Source organism: Panthera tigris, chromosome D1, assembly GCF_018350195.1.
Source record: "Panthera tigris isolate Pti1 chromosome D1, P.tigris_Pti1_mat1.1, whole genome shotgun sequence".
NCBI classification, from domain to species: domain Eukaryota; kingdom Metazoa; phylum Chordata; class Mammalia; order Carnivora; family Felidae; genus Panthera; species Panthera tigris.
Genome location: NC_056669.1, coordinates 55037853 through 55055537, shown reverse-complemented (window position 1 = coordinate 55055537; position 17685 = coordinate 55037853). Strand labels below are relative to the sequence as shown.

At 50.2% G+C, this 17685-nt stretch overlaps 1 protein-coding gene across 1 annotated transcript in view; it reads right to left on the bottom strand.

Annotated features, from left to right (window-relative positions):
• LOC102971963 (guanylate cyclase D-like) overlaps positions 1–17685 on the bottom strand; it is a 108117-nt gene that overhangs the window by 33486 nt on the left and 56946 nt on the right. The window contains exons 4-5 of the mRNA XM_042959606.1: positions 3159–3256; positions 437–1168 (exon numbers count right to left, since the gene is read on the bottom strand). Coding sequence (XP_042815540.1) covers positions 437–1168; positions 3159–3256 — 830 coding nt within the window. The remainder of the gene's footprint in view (positions 1–436; positions 1169–3158; positions 3257–17685) is intronic.

Here is a 17685-nt window from a genome sequence, read left to right as displayed (position 1 = left end):
ATCTGTCCGGTTCACCTGTGTGTCCCAGCACTCAGCACAGCAGGGTTCCATAAATGCAAGAAACGATTAATCGGGGAAAAAAAAGTGATTCTGACTCTACCTTCCCGGGCTCAAGTACGCCTACACTCTCGTTTCCTTCAATATACCAGACATGAGGCAAGAAAGCCCTTTGACTCCCACTCCTCAACCAACACTTGAATCAGAGCTCAAAACCCGACTGCCCTGCCTGCCAGCTGTGTGACTTGGGCAAGTTACCTACCTTCACTGAGCTGTGAAGCGCAGACCTCAACGGGACTAGCTCAGGGGGCTGCTGTGAGATGAAATGCAGGGCCGTTGTCCCGAGCTCAGCCCACTGTCTGATGCTGAGGAAACTCCCCACCAGCAGCCATATGAAGTCCATGCTGCCCACACGAGGAAGGCACCCGTGGACACTTACTTTTCAGACCGTCCACGCGGCAGAGCTGCTCCAGGACCTCCGTGGCCCCCTGCTCCCCAGGTCCTAGAGAGGTCACCAGCCCCACAGGCAGCCCATGCGTCCTCAGAGTCACGGCCACCTGCCGGGCTGTGGCCACCCAGATGTCCTGGTGGGAGGACACGATGGCCACGCGAGCCCAGCCAAAGTGTCTCATGATAGACAGCAGCACGTGGGCAGCCGAAGGCAAGGTGGGCACCAGCTCACTTCCTCCTTCTGGAGCTCCGCAAGCCCAGGAGAAGAGGGTCTTGCCCCAGCCTTGGGCCAGCAGGGCTGCCGCTTGACAGTAACCGGGATTGACAGGGCCCACAAAGGCAGCCACAGTATTCTTGTGGGCCAGGAACGTGGCCAGAGCATGAGGGGTGTCACAGCCCGTGGCAAGGACCACGGAAGCCAGCCTCGAGCCCAACACCAGTAAGGAGTCCTGGTTGGCTCGGTCCACAGCCAGCTGGGCTGCTACACTGGGGAGGGCCCTGGCAAAGATGGGGTCACAGTCCCAAGGACCCAGCACCCCCAAGGTGAAGGTCCCTGACCCGAGGGCCGGATCGGGGAGGAAGCCAGCCCACAGGATGGCACCCCAAAGCACCACAGACAGAAGAGGTGGGAAAAAGGCTGTCCTTGGATGACTGAGAGTGGACCCCCACGGACCCTGGCAGGACAGGCACGTCTTCCCGTGTGGCAGCAGCCAATACCAACCTTCAGGGGACAATCCCCCCCGTAGTCCTGGGAAAAGGGGACAAAAATAAAGTTTGCTTTCTAGCATTTTCTGCCACTACTTTCTGTATGATTTTGAGGCACACAGTACCTTCCCCCAGAACCTCAGCCTCCTCATTGATAAAACGAGGGATTTGGACCCATCATGTCCGAAGACTCCCAGCTTTGGGGTCTAACGTCCTCCCCAAGACTGACTCACAGCCTGGGCAGAAGCCCAGTCATTCGGTGTGGGCTCCAGAGTCAGAGCTGGTGAGACCTGGCTCGCTGCTTTCCATCCTCGTGGGCCTAGCCCAGTCTCTGAGGTTTCTGAGCCCCACTTCCCTCTTCTGTGAGGATGCGGAAAACAGAGCCTACTTTATGGAGTGGCCATGATGGTTGTGTGCCATAACGTGCAGCACTCAGCACAGTCCCTGGTCCTTCCTTAGGTGTTCAATAAATCCTGCTTCTTTCAACCTACTATTACTGTTGTTTCCTGCACTCATCATCCTAGGTGGACTGGTGCTCGGGGCCGCTGTGAGCCTCCCCTGCCCCTTATCCTCAAGCCCAGCACCATCCCCTGGCACTTGACTCCACTGGACTCCAGGGCCCTATGGCGCAAGCAAAGCCTGGGTATGGTGAGCACAGGCACAGTCCCATCTCGAATCCCCTCAGGCCTGTTCTCTCTCCACTGTTCAGATGAGGAAACTAAGGGAGACTGGGAATGGGGTTGGCAGAGAGACAGGATGAGGACAAGTCTCTCCAACTCATCCTCTACCCTACACAGGACCTCCTTGACCAGGACATTTGGACTAGAGGACCCCCCACTCCGCCCTTCTGTCCCAGGACTTTGACGTCCAACCTATAGTCCTGCCACTCCGGCTCAGTCTCTGCCCACAGCCTTGACATGGTCCGTTCCCCATCCGGGGCACCCAGCCAAGTCCTCCCACCTCCTTCATGCAGCCGGCAGCCTTGCACTCTGGGGGCCACAGGAAGGCATAAGATCTCATCTTACCCTTAAGAAAATGCCAGGCTGGGGGGTGCCTGGGTGGCTCAGTCGGTTGAGCATCCAACTTAGGCTCATGTTATGATCTCGTGGTTTGTGGGTTCAAGCCCGGCATCAGGCTCTCTGCTATCACCCTGTTAGTGTGGAGCCCACTTTGGATCCTCTGTTCCTCTCTCTCTCTCTCTCTCTCTCTCAAAAAAAAATATTAAAAAGGAAAGAAAGAAAAAAAGAAAATGCCAGGCTGGTAAGAAGGTAGGTTCCAGCCAAGAGAAGAGTTGACCACAAGTGCAGGCAGTAGGCAGAACCAATAGGGAGGTACTGTGAGTTCATGGAGGGCTTCCCAGAGGAGGCAAGCTGGAAGCAGCCTACACTTGGAAGTGCTTGTCAGGAGAGTTCTTGCCTGGGTGGCTCAGTCAGTTAAGTGTCTGACTTTGGCTCAGGTCATGATCTCACCGTTCGTGAGTTCGAGCCCTACGTCCAGATCTGTGCTGACTGCTCAAAGCCTGGAGCCAGGGACCTGCTTTGGATTCTTTGTCTCTCTTTCTCTGCCCTCCCCTGCTCTCAATTTATCTCTCTCTCTCTCTCTCTCTCTCTCAAAAATGAATAAAACATTTAACAAATTTTTTTCAAAAAGCAAGTCTATGTCAGGAGAGTAAGGGGGTGCCCTCTCAATGCCAACAGCCATGGTCTGTGCAGGGAAGCACATTAGAAATTATGTTCAGTTCAGAGGAATAATAAGGTCCTTGGAATTACACAGAAGAATAAACCCTGATTTTATCCCTCATTTGTCCCTAACTCTGGATGAGACGTTTAACTTCTCTGAGCCTCTGTTTTCTTGTCTGTAAAATGGAGATGATGACAGCTATCTGGCAGAGTTGTGGCAAGGGCTAAATGCATAAAGTCTCTACGGTGAGGATATCACTGTGGCAAGCAGGTAAGGAAGCAGTAAGCAGTACTGGCCAAGCGGAAGTAAGTAGGTACAGTACTTACTATGTGGAATAGTTATCATCCCCAGCGCCATCGCAGTCACCATCATCACCATCTTGGGATCTTGGAAGAGCGGCAGGTGTACTTTGGTGTAGAAAGCGCTAGACAGGGAGGTGGAGGCCTGAGTTTCAGCCCCCGCTGCCCTTGAGGCCTCAGTCTCCCTATCTGTAACAGTAGCCAGTTTTTGCAGGGCGGGCCAAGCTGAGCCCTTCAGGCCTGTGATGCTACGGTTCTCCCAGCTCAGGGCTCGGCGACTCGGGGAGGGCCCTCTCCTGCCAGCCTCTGAGGAGCGCTCTGTGCCCTCCCTCCACTTCTGCCATGATGCGCCAAGTGGTCTCTTCGCTCCCTCAGGGCTCAGGATGAACCCCTCTGAACAGCTGGGCTTGTTCTGGGCTCACAGAGAGCTGATCATTTCTGGTTGGAAACATAAGCGTACGTGCACCTCTCCCCCTCATTTGTGCTTTCCAAATCACCTGTGATCCACTGCTTTGCCTTGTCTTCCCAGAGGTCCCAAGAAGAGAGCTTTTACCCTCTTTTTCAGAGAAGCACACTGACTCTGGGGGGAACAGCAACGTGTCTGAGTTCTCACCAAAAGTTAAGGCTGAGTTGGGACTGGAGCTTGGCTTCCTACCTCCCAGCCAAAGACAAAAATCACCCTTTTATCAAACACCTAGACCACCACAGCTGAAGGATCCTTGAAGATGGAACATCTAAACCAACTCCCCTGTGTACAGATGGGGAAACTGAGGTACAGAAAGGCATATGGACTTCCTTCAGTCCCACAAAACAGCAGCAGGGTCCTCGACCCCTGCAGTCCTGCTGGCCACACTCAGTGTCCCAGGACCCCTCCAGCTGATGGCATACAGGGACTTAAGGAAGACTCCGGCAGAGCTGCTTTTAGCTCCAGCTCTCCTGCTGACTTGTGGAACAGGGTCCACACCCCTTTCTCTGCCCTGGTTTTCCCATATGTACAGGGAAGGCTTAGTTTAGCTGTGCAGGTCTCCAAAGATCCATCAGCTCTGATGTTCTGTCAGTAAAAATCAGGAAATGGGTGGTGTTTGTCTCTGAAGTTGGCCACGTCCCCTCTCCCAGCCCTTCCCCCAGGAGCGTGTGAACAGTGCCGGCACTGTGGGTTAATTCAACCCCATCCTGGGGGAAACCGTTTGTATTTTTAGGCTCTAGGAGATGGATGCCGATGATTAGGCACAGGGTGCTTGGCTCATAGAGCCAGGCTCATGGAATTAGTCAACTCATAGTATCCTGACCCAAAAAGATGAAGATGCCTGTGGTTACGTTAACAGACAAATGAGCAAAATTAAAATGGTAATAGGAACCCAAGGAAGGAGAGTGGAGGATTTCTGTTAGAGCTGGGACCTCTTCAGCTCCTGTAGCCAAAGGTCATCTTGCTGACCTCCCAACCCGATTTCTTGCCTTTGTTCAGGACAAGCTCCCCGATGACCCACCTGCCATGCTGTCTCATTGGGGCTGACTCTTTGCAGGTCCTAAGGTTGCTGCACCAGTGTCCTCAGATGTCAAGCCCTCCAAGAAGACTCTAGCCTGGAGATTCCTCATTCCCACCACAGCCCCTACAGTTAACACTCCTGCTGCCTGTCAGGTTCCTGGGACTCCTGCCCAGGGAGTGCTTCATATATGGCTCATTCCCTTCCTGTCCCCAACAGGGGCTTGAAGAAGCCACTTGGAAAATTCGATCTGTTCACTTGGAAAATTCGATCTGTTCAGATGGTAGGGCTCTGGGGAGCCAAGCAGGGAAAGGAAGGAGAGAAGGAAGGAGAAAGGAGCTGAGGGAGGGAGGATGTCTTCAGCACTCCGGACAGCTCCAGGCCAGGCTTGTTCTCCCTGGAGGAAGGAAGGATGGGCAAACACTAAAGAAACCAGCATTACTGAAAATCCAGTATTATTGTTATTCCAATTTTATCGATAAGGAAAGTACACTACCCAGAGAGGTTAGGTCATCTGACCAAGGGCACAGAGCTAGTAAGTGGCAGGGCCAACTATTTCTGCTCATCGCGCCACATTGATTCTTTGGGATTCTAATGGTGGTTTTTCTATCTTCCTTTTTGGGATGAAGCCTTTTGTGGAGATAGATACCACAGTCCCCTGGATATTCAGCTCTTCCTTCTCTGTCTGCTTTCTCCAACCTGGGTGAAATTAACCGTTACTAAGTACAGTAAGTATTTACTATGTGCTAGTAACTATATATCTCAACTAATTTAACCCTTACAACAACCTTGCAAAATGCGTGTTGTATTTTGCTTTCTTCACATCACTATTCATGCTAACATGAATAAAGGCACTGCCCACTTAAGACACATCAACAAACCAAAAAAGCAAAATTGCTTTCCCCTTCAAGAGCGAACTTTCTAGCATGGGTAGAGATTCAACCAAAAAGAAACATAATAAATAATTAGGTTTATTTTTTATTTTAGAAAGTGATAGGTGATATAAAAAAAGAAAGGTAAAGGGGGGTAATAATGTATTATAATTCAGTATAAGTATTTTCTATACTGCTGCACAATCTTCATGTTTATAATTTCAATGGTCAAGGAACACACCGGGTGGATGTGTCACAAGTTAGTAATTATCTTTTTTTGGATATTTTTATTTTGTTTTGTTTTGTTTTATGTTTATTTATTTTTGAGAGAGAGAGGCAGAGCATGGGCAAGGGAGGGGCAGAGAGAGAGAGGGGGACACAGAATCTGAAACAGGCTCCAGGCTCTGAACTGTCAGGACAGAGCCCGGCGCAGGGCTCAAGCTCATGAACTGCCAGATCATGACCTGAGCTGAAGTCAGACGTTTAACCGATTGAGCCACCCAGGAGCCCCTTTTTTGGGGATATTTTTGGCCTTAATCTTGTCCTGGACGGATTTTAGGGCCTTTGTTTTTGTGCCAGACTTATGCCTGTTTGCTCTCTCAGCTCCATTCCCTGACCTTCCCAAACCTGACTGGGCTCCTAATTGGGAGACTAGGGAGGGACCTCTGTCCCAAGAAGGGCAGATCCTGAAAACTTCATTCCCAGCATCCCTTGCCACTGTTTTCTGGCTGGATTTAGCCAATAGGAGACCCTGACAGGAGACTGGAGGGAAGGAGAAAAATAGAAGCCAGGAGACATGTCCCCCCCGCCCCACCGCCCACATGTGGAAGGTGTCCCAATGATAGCTGTGCCTCCTCTCTGGTCCTAGCCTCATCAAACACCCCTCCTGATGTGGCTCCAATGTCTGGGCTTAAGTACTACCACCTCCTTCTTCTTTTTGTCCCTCCCCGACCAGGGGTGGAAGAGACTTCCTGCTGTTGCCAATCTCTGAACTGCTTCATATCCCAACACCTTTGTAATCACTCTCCCACTCCAACTTCCCACTACTGAAAGTACTGATGAGGACTCTATTTTCCAGGGGGTATCCTGATCTATATACTATATATCTGAGTTGCTTGCAATTTCCCACCATTATGAATAATTCTTTAATAGATATCACACTTTTATCATCTTTTAAATTTTTTCTTTACGATAAACTCTCAGGAATAGCCATACTAGATCAAAGAATAACAAAACCTTTAAGGTATGTTACATATTGCTTCATATTGTAATGTATTAATGCCAAGATATTCTTTAGATAATTGGAGACATTTGCATATTGCCTGAGCATTAGCTGATACATGGTTATTCTTAAGATTTTTAGGTGAAATAATGGCAAGGTGGTTATGTAAAGAAATTTGTCATTTGTTTTCAACTCTGCATACTTGAATTATGTAGAGGGAAATGACATGATGTCTGGGATATATTTTGAAATTATTATACAAAAGGCGAGTGATGAATGAAATATGAAAAGATCTTAATTTTTGAATCTAGGCTATGGTTGTACTTGGGTTCATTGTAACTTTTCTTCCTACTTTTGCTTGTGTTTAAGAACTTTCATAATAAGAGAAAATAGTGTTCATACCAATTAACAATGTAGGTATACAACTTTCACCAAATCATTTTTAGCATTCAGTATAATAATTTTTAAAAATATAACCAGCATTTTGAAAAATCATGCATTGTGTTAGTTTTCTGTGTTGTATGATAAATTACCACAAACTTAGTGACTTAAAACAACACATGTGTATTATCTCAGTTTCTGTGGGTCATAGGTGTGAGTGCAGCTTAGCAGGACTCCAGGTTAGGGTCTCACAGGCCACAATCAGGACATTGGTCAAGGCTGAGTTCTCATCTGGAGGCTCAACTAGGGAAGGATCTGCTTCCAAAATCATTCAGATTGTTGGCTGTCGGATTCATGAGAGCTTGCCGCTTCAAAGCCAGTAACGAGTCTGCTAGCAAGTCTTAGAAAACATAACATAATCTAATACAACCTAATCAACAGAGTAACACCATACCGTATTCTTTACTATATTCTATAGGTTCAAAGGAAGTCACGGGTCCAGTCACATTCACAGGGAGACATTATACAAGGGCACAAATACAGGGAGGTAGGAGCTGTGAAGGCTACCTTAGAACTATACCTTAAGCATATAATAGTGAAAGAAACTGACAGCCTTGGAGAGTTCATTCCGCAGCAAGCTGGGTCAGGGCTAGAACCAGAACCCAAGCTTCCCTATGAAAATTGTAATCATCTGCTTTATGACTTTGCTAAGGGGAGAGCCAGAACCATCTTCTTTCCTTCCCTCCACACTCCATCCCTAATTTCTATCATCTCCCTCTTACTCCCTGCCATACTCCGGGCAGGACATTGTTCTGTAGTCTAAAATCTCTTAGGAAGGTCACATGAAGGTCATTCTCATACTAAAGGTCTGATGGTAGATACAGACTTGCTAGGATTTTCCAACGCGGGGTATCTGCTATGTAACAAAGACAACAAGATGATTTGCTCCAAGTAAACGAAGGTTTACTTTTAGACACGTGGGGACATAAACAATCACTGGGGACAGTATTTGGATGGAAGGAACAAACAGTTCCTATCTCAGAGTGGATAAACCCGTCCTGGCAACAGTAACCAGGAGGGAACTCTGAGCTCCACAGACTTCAGTTAAAATCCTCAACCATAATACTCTCTGAGTGACCCTAAGCAAGTCACTTAGCTTCTCTGAGCTTCAATTTCCTTATCAATAAACAGTGATACTATTATAATATCTACCTCACTAGGAAGCTATGAGTGAGTGTTAAAGCATTCGGTAAATGATGAGCATTACTAATAATAATCACTATCATCACCATTACTGAGCACTGACTAGATGCAGATACAGATCACATGATTCAAAACAGAAAGTGTTCAGTGCCCTTGAGACAGGAAAGGGGGATGTTTAAAGAAAGAAGATTATGGCAGTCAGGATCTCAGCTAGAAGCAGAGGCACATGCAAATTGGGATAATCCCGGGAGGATTTATTTACCAAAGAATTATTAACAGAAGGATGTAAAGCTTGTGCTATAAACTGGGGTTAGCAGCAGCAGAGCTGCTACCATTCTTGGCCCCAAAGGGAAGGGAGGGCACAGTTACCAGACCTGGGAAGGGTAAAGTTATGAGAGAAGGCTGCCTTGATGGGGGCAATGACCTTTGGTTGAGGGATACAGCCAACCCAAGACAATCCTGCATGGAAGCAGCAATGGAAACAAATATCTTGATCTCACTCTTCTTGATCCTCCAGGTCTCTCCTTGGTCAAATCCAAGCAGAAGCCGGCAGGCATAGAGGTTTGATGGTGTTTCCCACGCAAGCCAGCCTCCCAGGTCAGAGTAGGCAAGGGGAGGAGATCACCTGACAGGCAAGGAGAAGGTATGTGGCACAGTCCACCCCTTTGCCTCTCAGCATTCACTCCTGTCTTTCATCCAGTGAAGTCTTGTCCCTAAGATAGACATGCAAAGTCTCATCGGCTACCATATTAACAAGGTACTGTCAATTCACCTTGCAACCACTTGAGACTAACACATTAGTCATGGGGCGCCTGGGGGGCTCAGTTTTTGAGCATCCAACACTTGACTTCAGCTCAGGTCATGATCTCAGGGTGCATGAGTTTGAGCCCACATTAGGCTCTGTGCTGATTGTGCGGGGCCCGCTTGGGATTCTCTGTCTCCCCCTCTCTCTCTCTCTCTGCCCCTCCCCTGCTCATGCTCTCTCTCTCTCTCTCTCTCTCTCTCTCTCTCTCTCTCTCCTCTCTTAAAAATAAATAAATAAACAGTAAAAAAAAAACATTAGTCACTACTAGTGTCCTTTATGTAACAAAGTGGGCACAAAAGAAGCAATTTACATAACGCGTGGCTGCTATAGTCCCCATCTCCATAGCTGATTGGTCATCTAAAGTGCTTAATCAGGGGCACTTGGGTGGCTCAGTCTGTTTAGCGTCTGACTCTTGATTTTGGCTCATGTCATGATCTCAGTGTTGTGAAATTGAGCCCCACATCAGGCTCGTGCTGGGTGTGCAGCCTGCTTGAGATTCTCTCTCTTTCTCTCTGCCCCTCTCCCACTCACATGCGGGAGCACGCATGCTCTCTCTTCTTCTCTCTAAAAAAATAATAAAATAAAACACAAAAAACAAAAAAAACCACAGTGCTTATCAGAGCTGTCTCCATTTGCCATTATTCTATGTCCCCCTCATCCTCTTACAGCACCTCACGTGGGGCTTCTCCACCTGGTATAGGGATCCAAACCCTCATTCCTAAAAACTCTTGAGTCCTCAGTGGTCTGCTCTTTACTGGGTTGCTCCGTGGATTATTGACCGGGACTTCTGGGCAAGGGAGGACTGACAGGCTCATCCGTTAATGTCCTGGGTGCCAGTCACAGTCCTCCCTGCTCCACTGTGAGGCAACAATGACATTTCCTCATAGCAATGGGGACCCATCGCTTTGGCTTATATAGTGTGACTTCCTTCTCTGCCTGTTGATTCAGGGTCATGAAGATCTCGAAATGGTCAAGGGGCAGTTTCAAATTCCAATTCCTAAGATGAATTACTGCATTCTCTGGTGGAGCTGTTCCTCTCCTAGACACAGGGAGCCCCAAACTGCCAAGTCTAAGATCGGGCACAGGTGGCAGCAAACACTCTTCCAGCGAGAGGCCACTCCTCTTCATTTTTTGGTTCCCAACCTGCTCATTCTGTCTACAGGAAGACCACACACTTGGCCATTAGTATAAAGTGTATATTGCATCCTGTGAGTACGAGCTAGTGTCTCCCAGCTCGTTCTATAGCTGAACCTTCAGCAGACCAGTCCACAGGTCCATCAAGCCAGATGCTTCTGGATGATGGGAGGTGAAGCCAAACCAGTGAGCCACCTGCTACAGCTCCTCTGCAGTCATCTGTGCCCCTAGTCAGATCATTGTTGTAGAACACACTATCACTATGGTAATATAGGGCACTCCTGCAAATGCAGGAATAACAATTCTGGCAAAAGCACTGGGCAAGGAAAGCAAATCTATGCATAGTTCTATTCCTATCTCTGCGAGTAGAAAAAAGGGTTGCCTCCTCTGTGAGGGGAGAGATCTGATATAACAGGTAGCTGGCTGATCCCTCCCCCCAAGGAAATTGTGCCAGTCTGTGCATTTGGTGTGGTCTCTGCTGTTGGCAGGCTGGGCACTGAGCTGTGGCAATAGTCAGATGAACCATGGAAGTCCGTGTTATGGAACCCACACGCAGCCTCCATTCTGGTTCTTGTGGCCATTCTGGATGTGGGCCCATTGAACAAGCATTTGGGGTGGCTGGAAAGCAGCTGGCTGATAGCCACAGCTCATCTTGTTCACCTAAGTATTGAAGACTTCCTCTGTCATAGATACCCCTCTGGTGGGGCATTCACACCCCGTGCCTATTCTGAGAGATGCATCCACATACCTCATTCACACCAATTTTCCTATCCTTAGGATGGCCTAAGACCTTGGCCATCCAGATGACCCATTATCAACTACCCATGAGTCAAAGTGAACTAAGACCTCAGGCCATCTCTCCTTCTGCACAAAATGGACAACCGGAGGGATCCTTTGAAGTTCTGCCCACTGGGGAGATTTCCCTTCACCACTTGTATTTCAAAGCCAGCTTCGGTTGGGGATTGTAATGTAGCTTCCACTCCTGGCCAATGCCAGAGTATCATGATATCCACCCTTGAACAAGGCCCACTTTTTCCTCCTCCACTAACTGGTAATAAGGAATTCCCAATAAGGTCATGGGTGTGGGTTGAGGGAGAAGTGGCAGAAACAGGAGTAGGTACCATGGGAGCCTCAGCCACCTGCTTGGTCATGTCTGCCACCTCCATTTTATTAAGGAGTGGTTCTGTGCATGTCAATATTATGGTTCAGTGCATCAGATAACACCCAGTTCACTTGTAATTCTGGTAGCACAGTCACTGAGTGTCTGTAATGTGTCTGTTTCCATCTCTACCAGGGCCAGGAGCAAGTCATTAACTGCTTCTTAAATGGATAGAAGTTGTTCACAGAAAAGAATATGAGTTCACTCTGCCACCACCACCTGCTGCCATGAGTGAATTCCTCATACTTTAGTGAAGGGAGCGTGCTCCAGCTTCTCCTAGGGGTATGAGAAGCTTGTGTATAATAGATCTGTTTCAACATGTTTACTTTCCTGAGACTTTAGACTCTTTCCTACACGGAATTCTAAGGAAGTTCTGGCATTTCCACCTCAACCAGTGAGATCATCATCGTGTTCAAATTTCAGTTAGGCAAACTAGAGACAATTAAAACCACTCCTAGGTGATCAAATGAAAAAATGAAACCCCAAATCCCAGGCTAGGGCATTTGTCAGTGAATTTGGTCCTGTCAAGCCTTATAATTCTTCCCCTGGGTCTAATGTCCTTGTAATCCACTCCCACAGGTTCCTGCCAATATAGATTGACAAAGTCTTCTTTTTATATAATGTTTATTTATCTATTTTTGAGAGAGAGAGGGACAGAGACAGCAGGGGAGGGGCAGAGAGAAAGAGAGACAGAGAATCTAAAGCAGGCTCCAGGCTTGAGCTGTCAGTGCAGAGCCCAATGTGGAGCTCAAACTCACGAACCGTGAGATCATGACCTGAGCCAAAGTTGGACACTTAACCGACTGAGCCACCCAGGCACTCCTTGACAAAGTCTCCTAAGAATTTCACTGTATAGACAATCTTCTTGTGGTACAGGCTTTGTATTTCTCCTCCATGCCATGCTGGGATTAAGCCCCAGTTATGGGCCATGAACAATGAGGGTGTGTTCTCAGGAGCGTAAGGATCACCTTCCAGAAGGACCCCTCCTGGTTCGACCTCCGAAAGGCTTTTGTGCAGAGAAGTGGGTGCATTCTGACATGGAGGGAGGGGCTGGCAAAGGAGGTTTGGGGGAATTTGCAGGTCAAAAATTCTCAGCCCCAACCATGTCTCCCCAATGGCCATTCCTTCCTTGTTAGTGCCCCACGTGCAATGTAAGACACCTGGGCTGGGGATCCTGTCACCCTGCAGCCTTTACCACCAGAACTTGGGTTTGGTCCTGCTCTATCTCTCTGGTAGTCACAGGACCTAAGAGGCTCGTTCCTTCAAGCTCTCATGGAAGCCTCCCGTGGCTCATGCATCTTCTCAATTATGTGATCGTAAGTTTTCATTTATTTCCTATGTATTTTCTCTTGGGCTGTAGGAAGAAACCGGGTGTCTCCCCCGTCTTTATGACTAGTATTGTTGCCACTGGGCCAAGTGCCAAGGACACTTGATGTGCCGACTGGTCTTCCAACCTGCACTGCAACCCGTGCTGCCACTAATGTTCATCTGAGCCACAGTGACACTACCAGAGGCCGTGAACTCATCCTGTTTGCCTCAGCAAGGAGATTATCCCTATTGTAAAGCTGAGGATAGGGGTGCCTTAAAGAGTGTTGCAGTAACTCGAGGCTAATGGTAGAACTGTTGCCTCCCCAGGCCCAAAGAAGAGGGAGGAGAGAGTTTTCTGGAGCCCAGAAGACAGCTAGCTGCCTCGAAAGGTGAAAGGGCACAGCCAGACTGCAGCATCCTACAGGGAGGAATCTAGAGGGTAAGAGGCCCTGCTGACGTTGTGCATACAGGCCAGCCCCCTGGAGCCCAAAGAGGTGGATAGGGGTAAAGACTTGATCTGGGCGGGCAGATGAAAGACACCGGTGCAGCCATTTTTCCCCAAAGGGAGTCAGGAGCAGACAGCTTTGGTTCTTCCAGGCCTTGAAGAAGGAGAGGTTTGCCCAGGAGCAGATCACAGGGGGCACCTCGGGAGAAAGGAGCGACACAAGCAGATGTGCAGAGACCAGAGTGCGGCAGGTACATCCAGATGTTGGCTGCGTGCCTAGAAAGAAGGTCAGGGTCAACACACACCGCTCATGCGCTGGCCTGGGCCCAAATCTCCACTCATCTGGAAGACGCTATTTCTGGAGTCTGTCCATCTTTCTGGCTTGGGACCTCCCGCACTGGGCATCCAGAGACCTCAGGAAACACTGCTCACTGTGGCCCACACAGTGAGGGCCCCACACATTCTACCCCACTGTCTGCCAGGATCCACAGCCTTCCGGCCCTGCTGTCACCAGGGCTCATCTGACCAACTCTGTCTTTAACTAGTTTGTCCTTAGTGCCCAGCCCTGCGATCAGAAATGGCCTCCATGCCTGATGGGGCCGTGGTCTGCTGTCTGCTTCCAGAGACAAAGTCCCGCGGCAACAACAGCCCTGATAGAAGAAAGTGCAAGGTGCACACGGAGCTTAGAAGAGGGGACCAACTTCTTGGGCAGAGGCAAGGAGGGCTCCAGGAGGAGGTGTCACCGGCCAGGTCTTGGGTGTCCACAGCAGTCCTCCAGGAGGGTAGGATAGGAAGGCATTGGAAGCAGTGGGACCAGCATAGACAAGTGTCTGGAGACGTGGGAGCGTGAGAACAGCAGACTTCCTGTGGCTGGGGACACGGCAGGGGATGAGGCTGGAGGGACAGAATGAAAAAGGGTCTCAAATACCAGGTTCAGTAGTTTAAATCTTACCCTGAAGACAAGGGGCTGGTATGGGGGTGGGGGAGGCACACAGAATACATTTTCAAGACCTTACCGTTGAAAGTACGTTTGCACTTTCAAGATGTTACTATTGTTGTGCCCATTTTACAGGATTCGGGAAAGGTATATCACTTGTACAAAGTGACCTGGCTTATGCAAGACGCATCCATACATGCTATAAGCATATGATCTCTGAATTCTTGGGGAGACCAGCACAGTGCGGTGTGACGCTCTAATTATCTACTGCTGGGAAACACCCTCACACTTAAAGTCTTACCATGACAACAGCCACTTATGTTGCTCGTGAATCTGCAATTCGGGCAGAGGCCGGCAGGGAGGGTTTGTGTCTGTGGCACGCGGCATCAGCCAGGCAGCTTGCCTGAAGCAAGTTATAAGGGTGGCGGCATGTCTAGGACCAGGAGGCAGTTCCCGGGAAGGCTGGCAAGGTCTTCACTGGTCTCCCAGGGTCTGGTGGAGACTGAGTCACAAGCAGAGGGCTTGTCGCCTGGCATCAGGGTTGCTAGCAGGAGGTGGCCCGGTGCTTCTTCACCTTGGGAGGGAGTGCTCTCTACAGGAGCGTTAGGGTCCACTCCATCTGTTCCCCCTGGAGAAATGGAAGCCTTCAGCTGAGGAAGAAGCTGTAAGTGGTCTCTGTGCCTCTCACACAGGGAAGGAACGCCCTGTGGTATCTCTACCCCTGCTTGCACACGTCCACTGGTGAACCACTCACTGTCCCTGGGCCAGCTGCCCTGATGGGGGGCTGCTTGGCTGTTAAGGCTTCTGTCCAGCCTCCCTCCGGCCTCAATACCTGCGTCCCTGTTCTCCACTCTGCCCACAGAACAATGCTGCCCCCCATCGTCTTCATCAGCCCTGGAGAGTCAAGAAGCATCACCAAACGTAAAGTACCAATAAATAGCCAACAGTCAGGATAATGACAATAGCCAACACCCAGTGCACGTTATGTTTAGAACTGTTCTAGGTGCTTGGCATGTGATAATCTATTTAGCCATTACACTCCTGTGAGATAGGACAGACCTCCCTTGTCTTGTTCATTCCTGGGTCCCCAAGACCCTGCCTGGCACTTACCAGCTAGATAATATGTGTGTGTCGTATTGTTGTATGTTGTGTTGTATTGTATCCTCGGAATCCTGAGGGTTGTCGTGAGGACGAAGTATACAATGGATGTGACAAGCAAGAAAGAGGCACACGGTGTGGGGCTTCCTCGTCTCCTGCTCTTCGTCACTGAGGCCCACGCAAAGCCAGGTGTAAAGCCCGAGCTGGGGGTGCTTCAGGGGGCCCCTGGGAGTGAGGGTGATGCTGCAGGACGTCAGAAAAACTGGGGTGGGCGGGTGAATGGAAGGATGGACGCAGATGGATGGATGAAGAAACAAGGGTTCTTTCGAAAGACAATGTACCGGTGTGGACTCAGGCTGGTATTTCAGTCTTTAGCCAGCAGAGGGCACCAAGGCTCCAACAATTGGCAGAGGAGCCTTTCTTGGCCCTGCAGGAGGGCACTGTAGCCCACAGAGGGCCTGGCCCGCATATTGTCGGCAGCCCTGGCAGGGTGGCGACGGAGGGAAGGACATCAGGGTCCATAGGGGTGCAGGGCGAGGAGCAAAGAGCACAGGCTAGAGTCAGACCCAGGAGTCCACCTCCCGTAAGGGGGACCTTGGGGAGTACCTCACACCCCGGAGGGGTTCCCTTTTGTAACATGATACACAAAATACGTGTACCTTCTAGGCTGGCCCTGGGGACTAAACGAGATGCACTCTAGGGGATGCGTAAACCTCAGAGAGGTTTGTCTGCCCTCCCTGAGGCCACCCAGCAAGTACGAGGTGGTCTCTAAGGATCCTAAGGAGATTTCTATGAAAATAGAGAGTTGTATTAGGATAAAAGCCGTTCTGGGGAATAGAGACAGTTCTACGTGAGTGTGGAAGACTTGGGGGCGGGAAGCTGCTCAGAGGCTAGGGACATTCTTGGAGACACTGAGGTAAGGAAGCCCACCCTGTCATGATGAGTAGATACCTGATCCCCCCTCACAGCCAGCCTAGGAGCTCCAGGTGCACTTCATTAATGTGGGAAATTAAGATTTTGTTTTAAATGTTTTTGGGGGGAGAGTGCAAGTGGGGGAGGAGCAGAGAGAGGAGGACAAGGGATCTGAAATGGGCTCCATGCTGACAGCAGCAAGCCCAGCCGGACGTGGGTCTCGAACCCACGAGCCACAAGATAATGACCTGAGCCAAAGGCAGATGCTCAACTGACTGAGCCACCCAGGTGCCCTGGGAAATTACGACTTTCATGTGGAACTTGACTTGCCCGTCTTCTGGCAGCTGGGTGTGCATTTGCCATCTCGGCGGGTATTTCAGGAGTGTTTCCTTTGGCATTTATTTTATGTATTGTGGTCACTCCTGCTCCCTGCCAGGGATTTATCGCAGGGACCAGGCCTGGCTCACCCTGCCTCAGACTGGGCTTGTGTCAACAGGCCGTCCCCTGCAGAAAGCCAAGCCCGGTTCTATACGGCTTCAAAGACATAAACAGCAAACCAATGCCATGTTTCCCTGGAGCCAGCGGCCTTGCCAGGCTGAGGAAGTGTCCAGCCAGAACACAACAGCAAGGGGGCTCCCAGTGGTAAGCCAGTGCCCTAGCCTGGGCCGTGGCCTTGGTCTTGAGCAAGAAGGTGGTCCACACTTGCGGTGCTATTTCTGAAAGCGGCTTGAGCAGGATAGGCCTCCCTTTTGGGGACAGGACCCCAAGGCAGAGCAGGGATGCTTTGTTTTGCCCTTCTTCTTCTCGTAAGGCAGCATCTAGAAGCCGCCAAGGTGCTGCGGGCCAGGGTAGAGCTGGGTGGGACCACACCCGGCCCAGGACCGGCTCGGGTTTCAGGAGCCCCCAGTGCTGCTCGTCAGGGAGAGCCGCCAGCCTCCGCCACCTGGAGGGTCTGCGTCTTCCCGGGTGGCAGAACTCCCCGGGCTCGAGCGGGATCTTTGCATTCATTTCTGATAAAGCTCCTCTGGGCACATCCTATTCGCGAATCCAGCTTGTTGAGACTCGCGTCTTCATTCGCCCGTGACATCAACACTTTCTGATGTCCCACTCGGTACCAGCTCCATCTTTGATACTAGGAGACGGGACCACTAAGCCAGGGCCCCGGTTCTAAGCTCGTGGGGAAGGCGGAGGACTGCAGCCTAGTGGAGGGCGAAGCCCCTGAGGAGGTGGGAACAACGCTTTGGAGTGGACCCTGTGGCCTGGGCAACCTCAGCCCCTCCCTCCTCACGCGCGTGCGGGACGTCGAGCCCACGGGCCACCGTTTCACCCCGATCTCCAGCAAACTGATTGAGCAGCGCGGAAGCAACAGAGGGCAGCTTGGTGGAGACCCGCCTGTGGACAAAGAGCCAGCAGCGAATGGTGAGGAGCAGATGGGAGAACCGAGAAGACCAAAACCCACAATGTGATGAGAAAGTGAGCCACGCTTGTCACATGGGCCCCTGCCAGTGCCCTGGAGGGCGTGAGGCTGAGATTTTGCAGCCTGAATTGCTATCAAGTTATTGTCCATGGGCTCAGGACCCTAGACGAGGCAGGT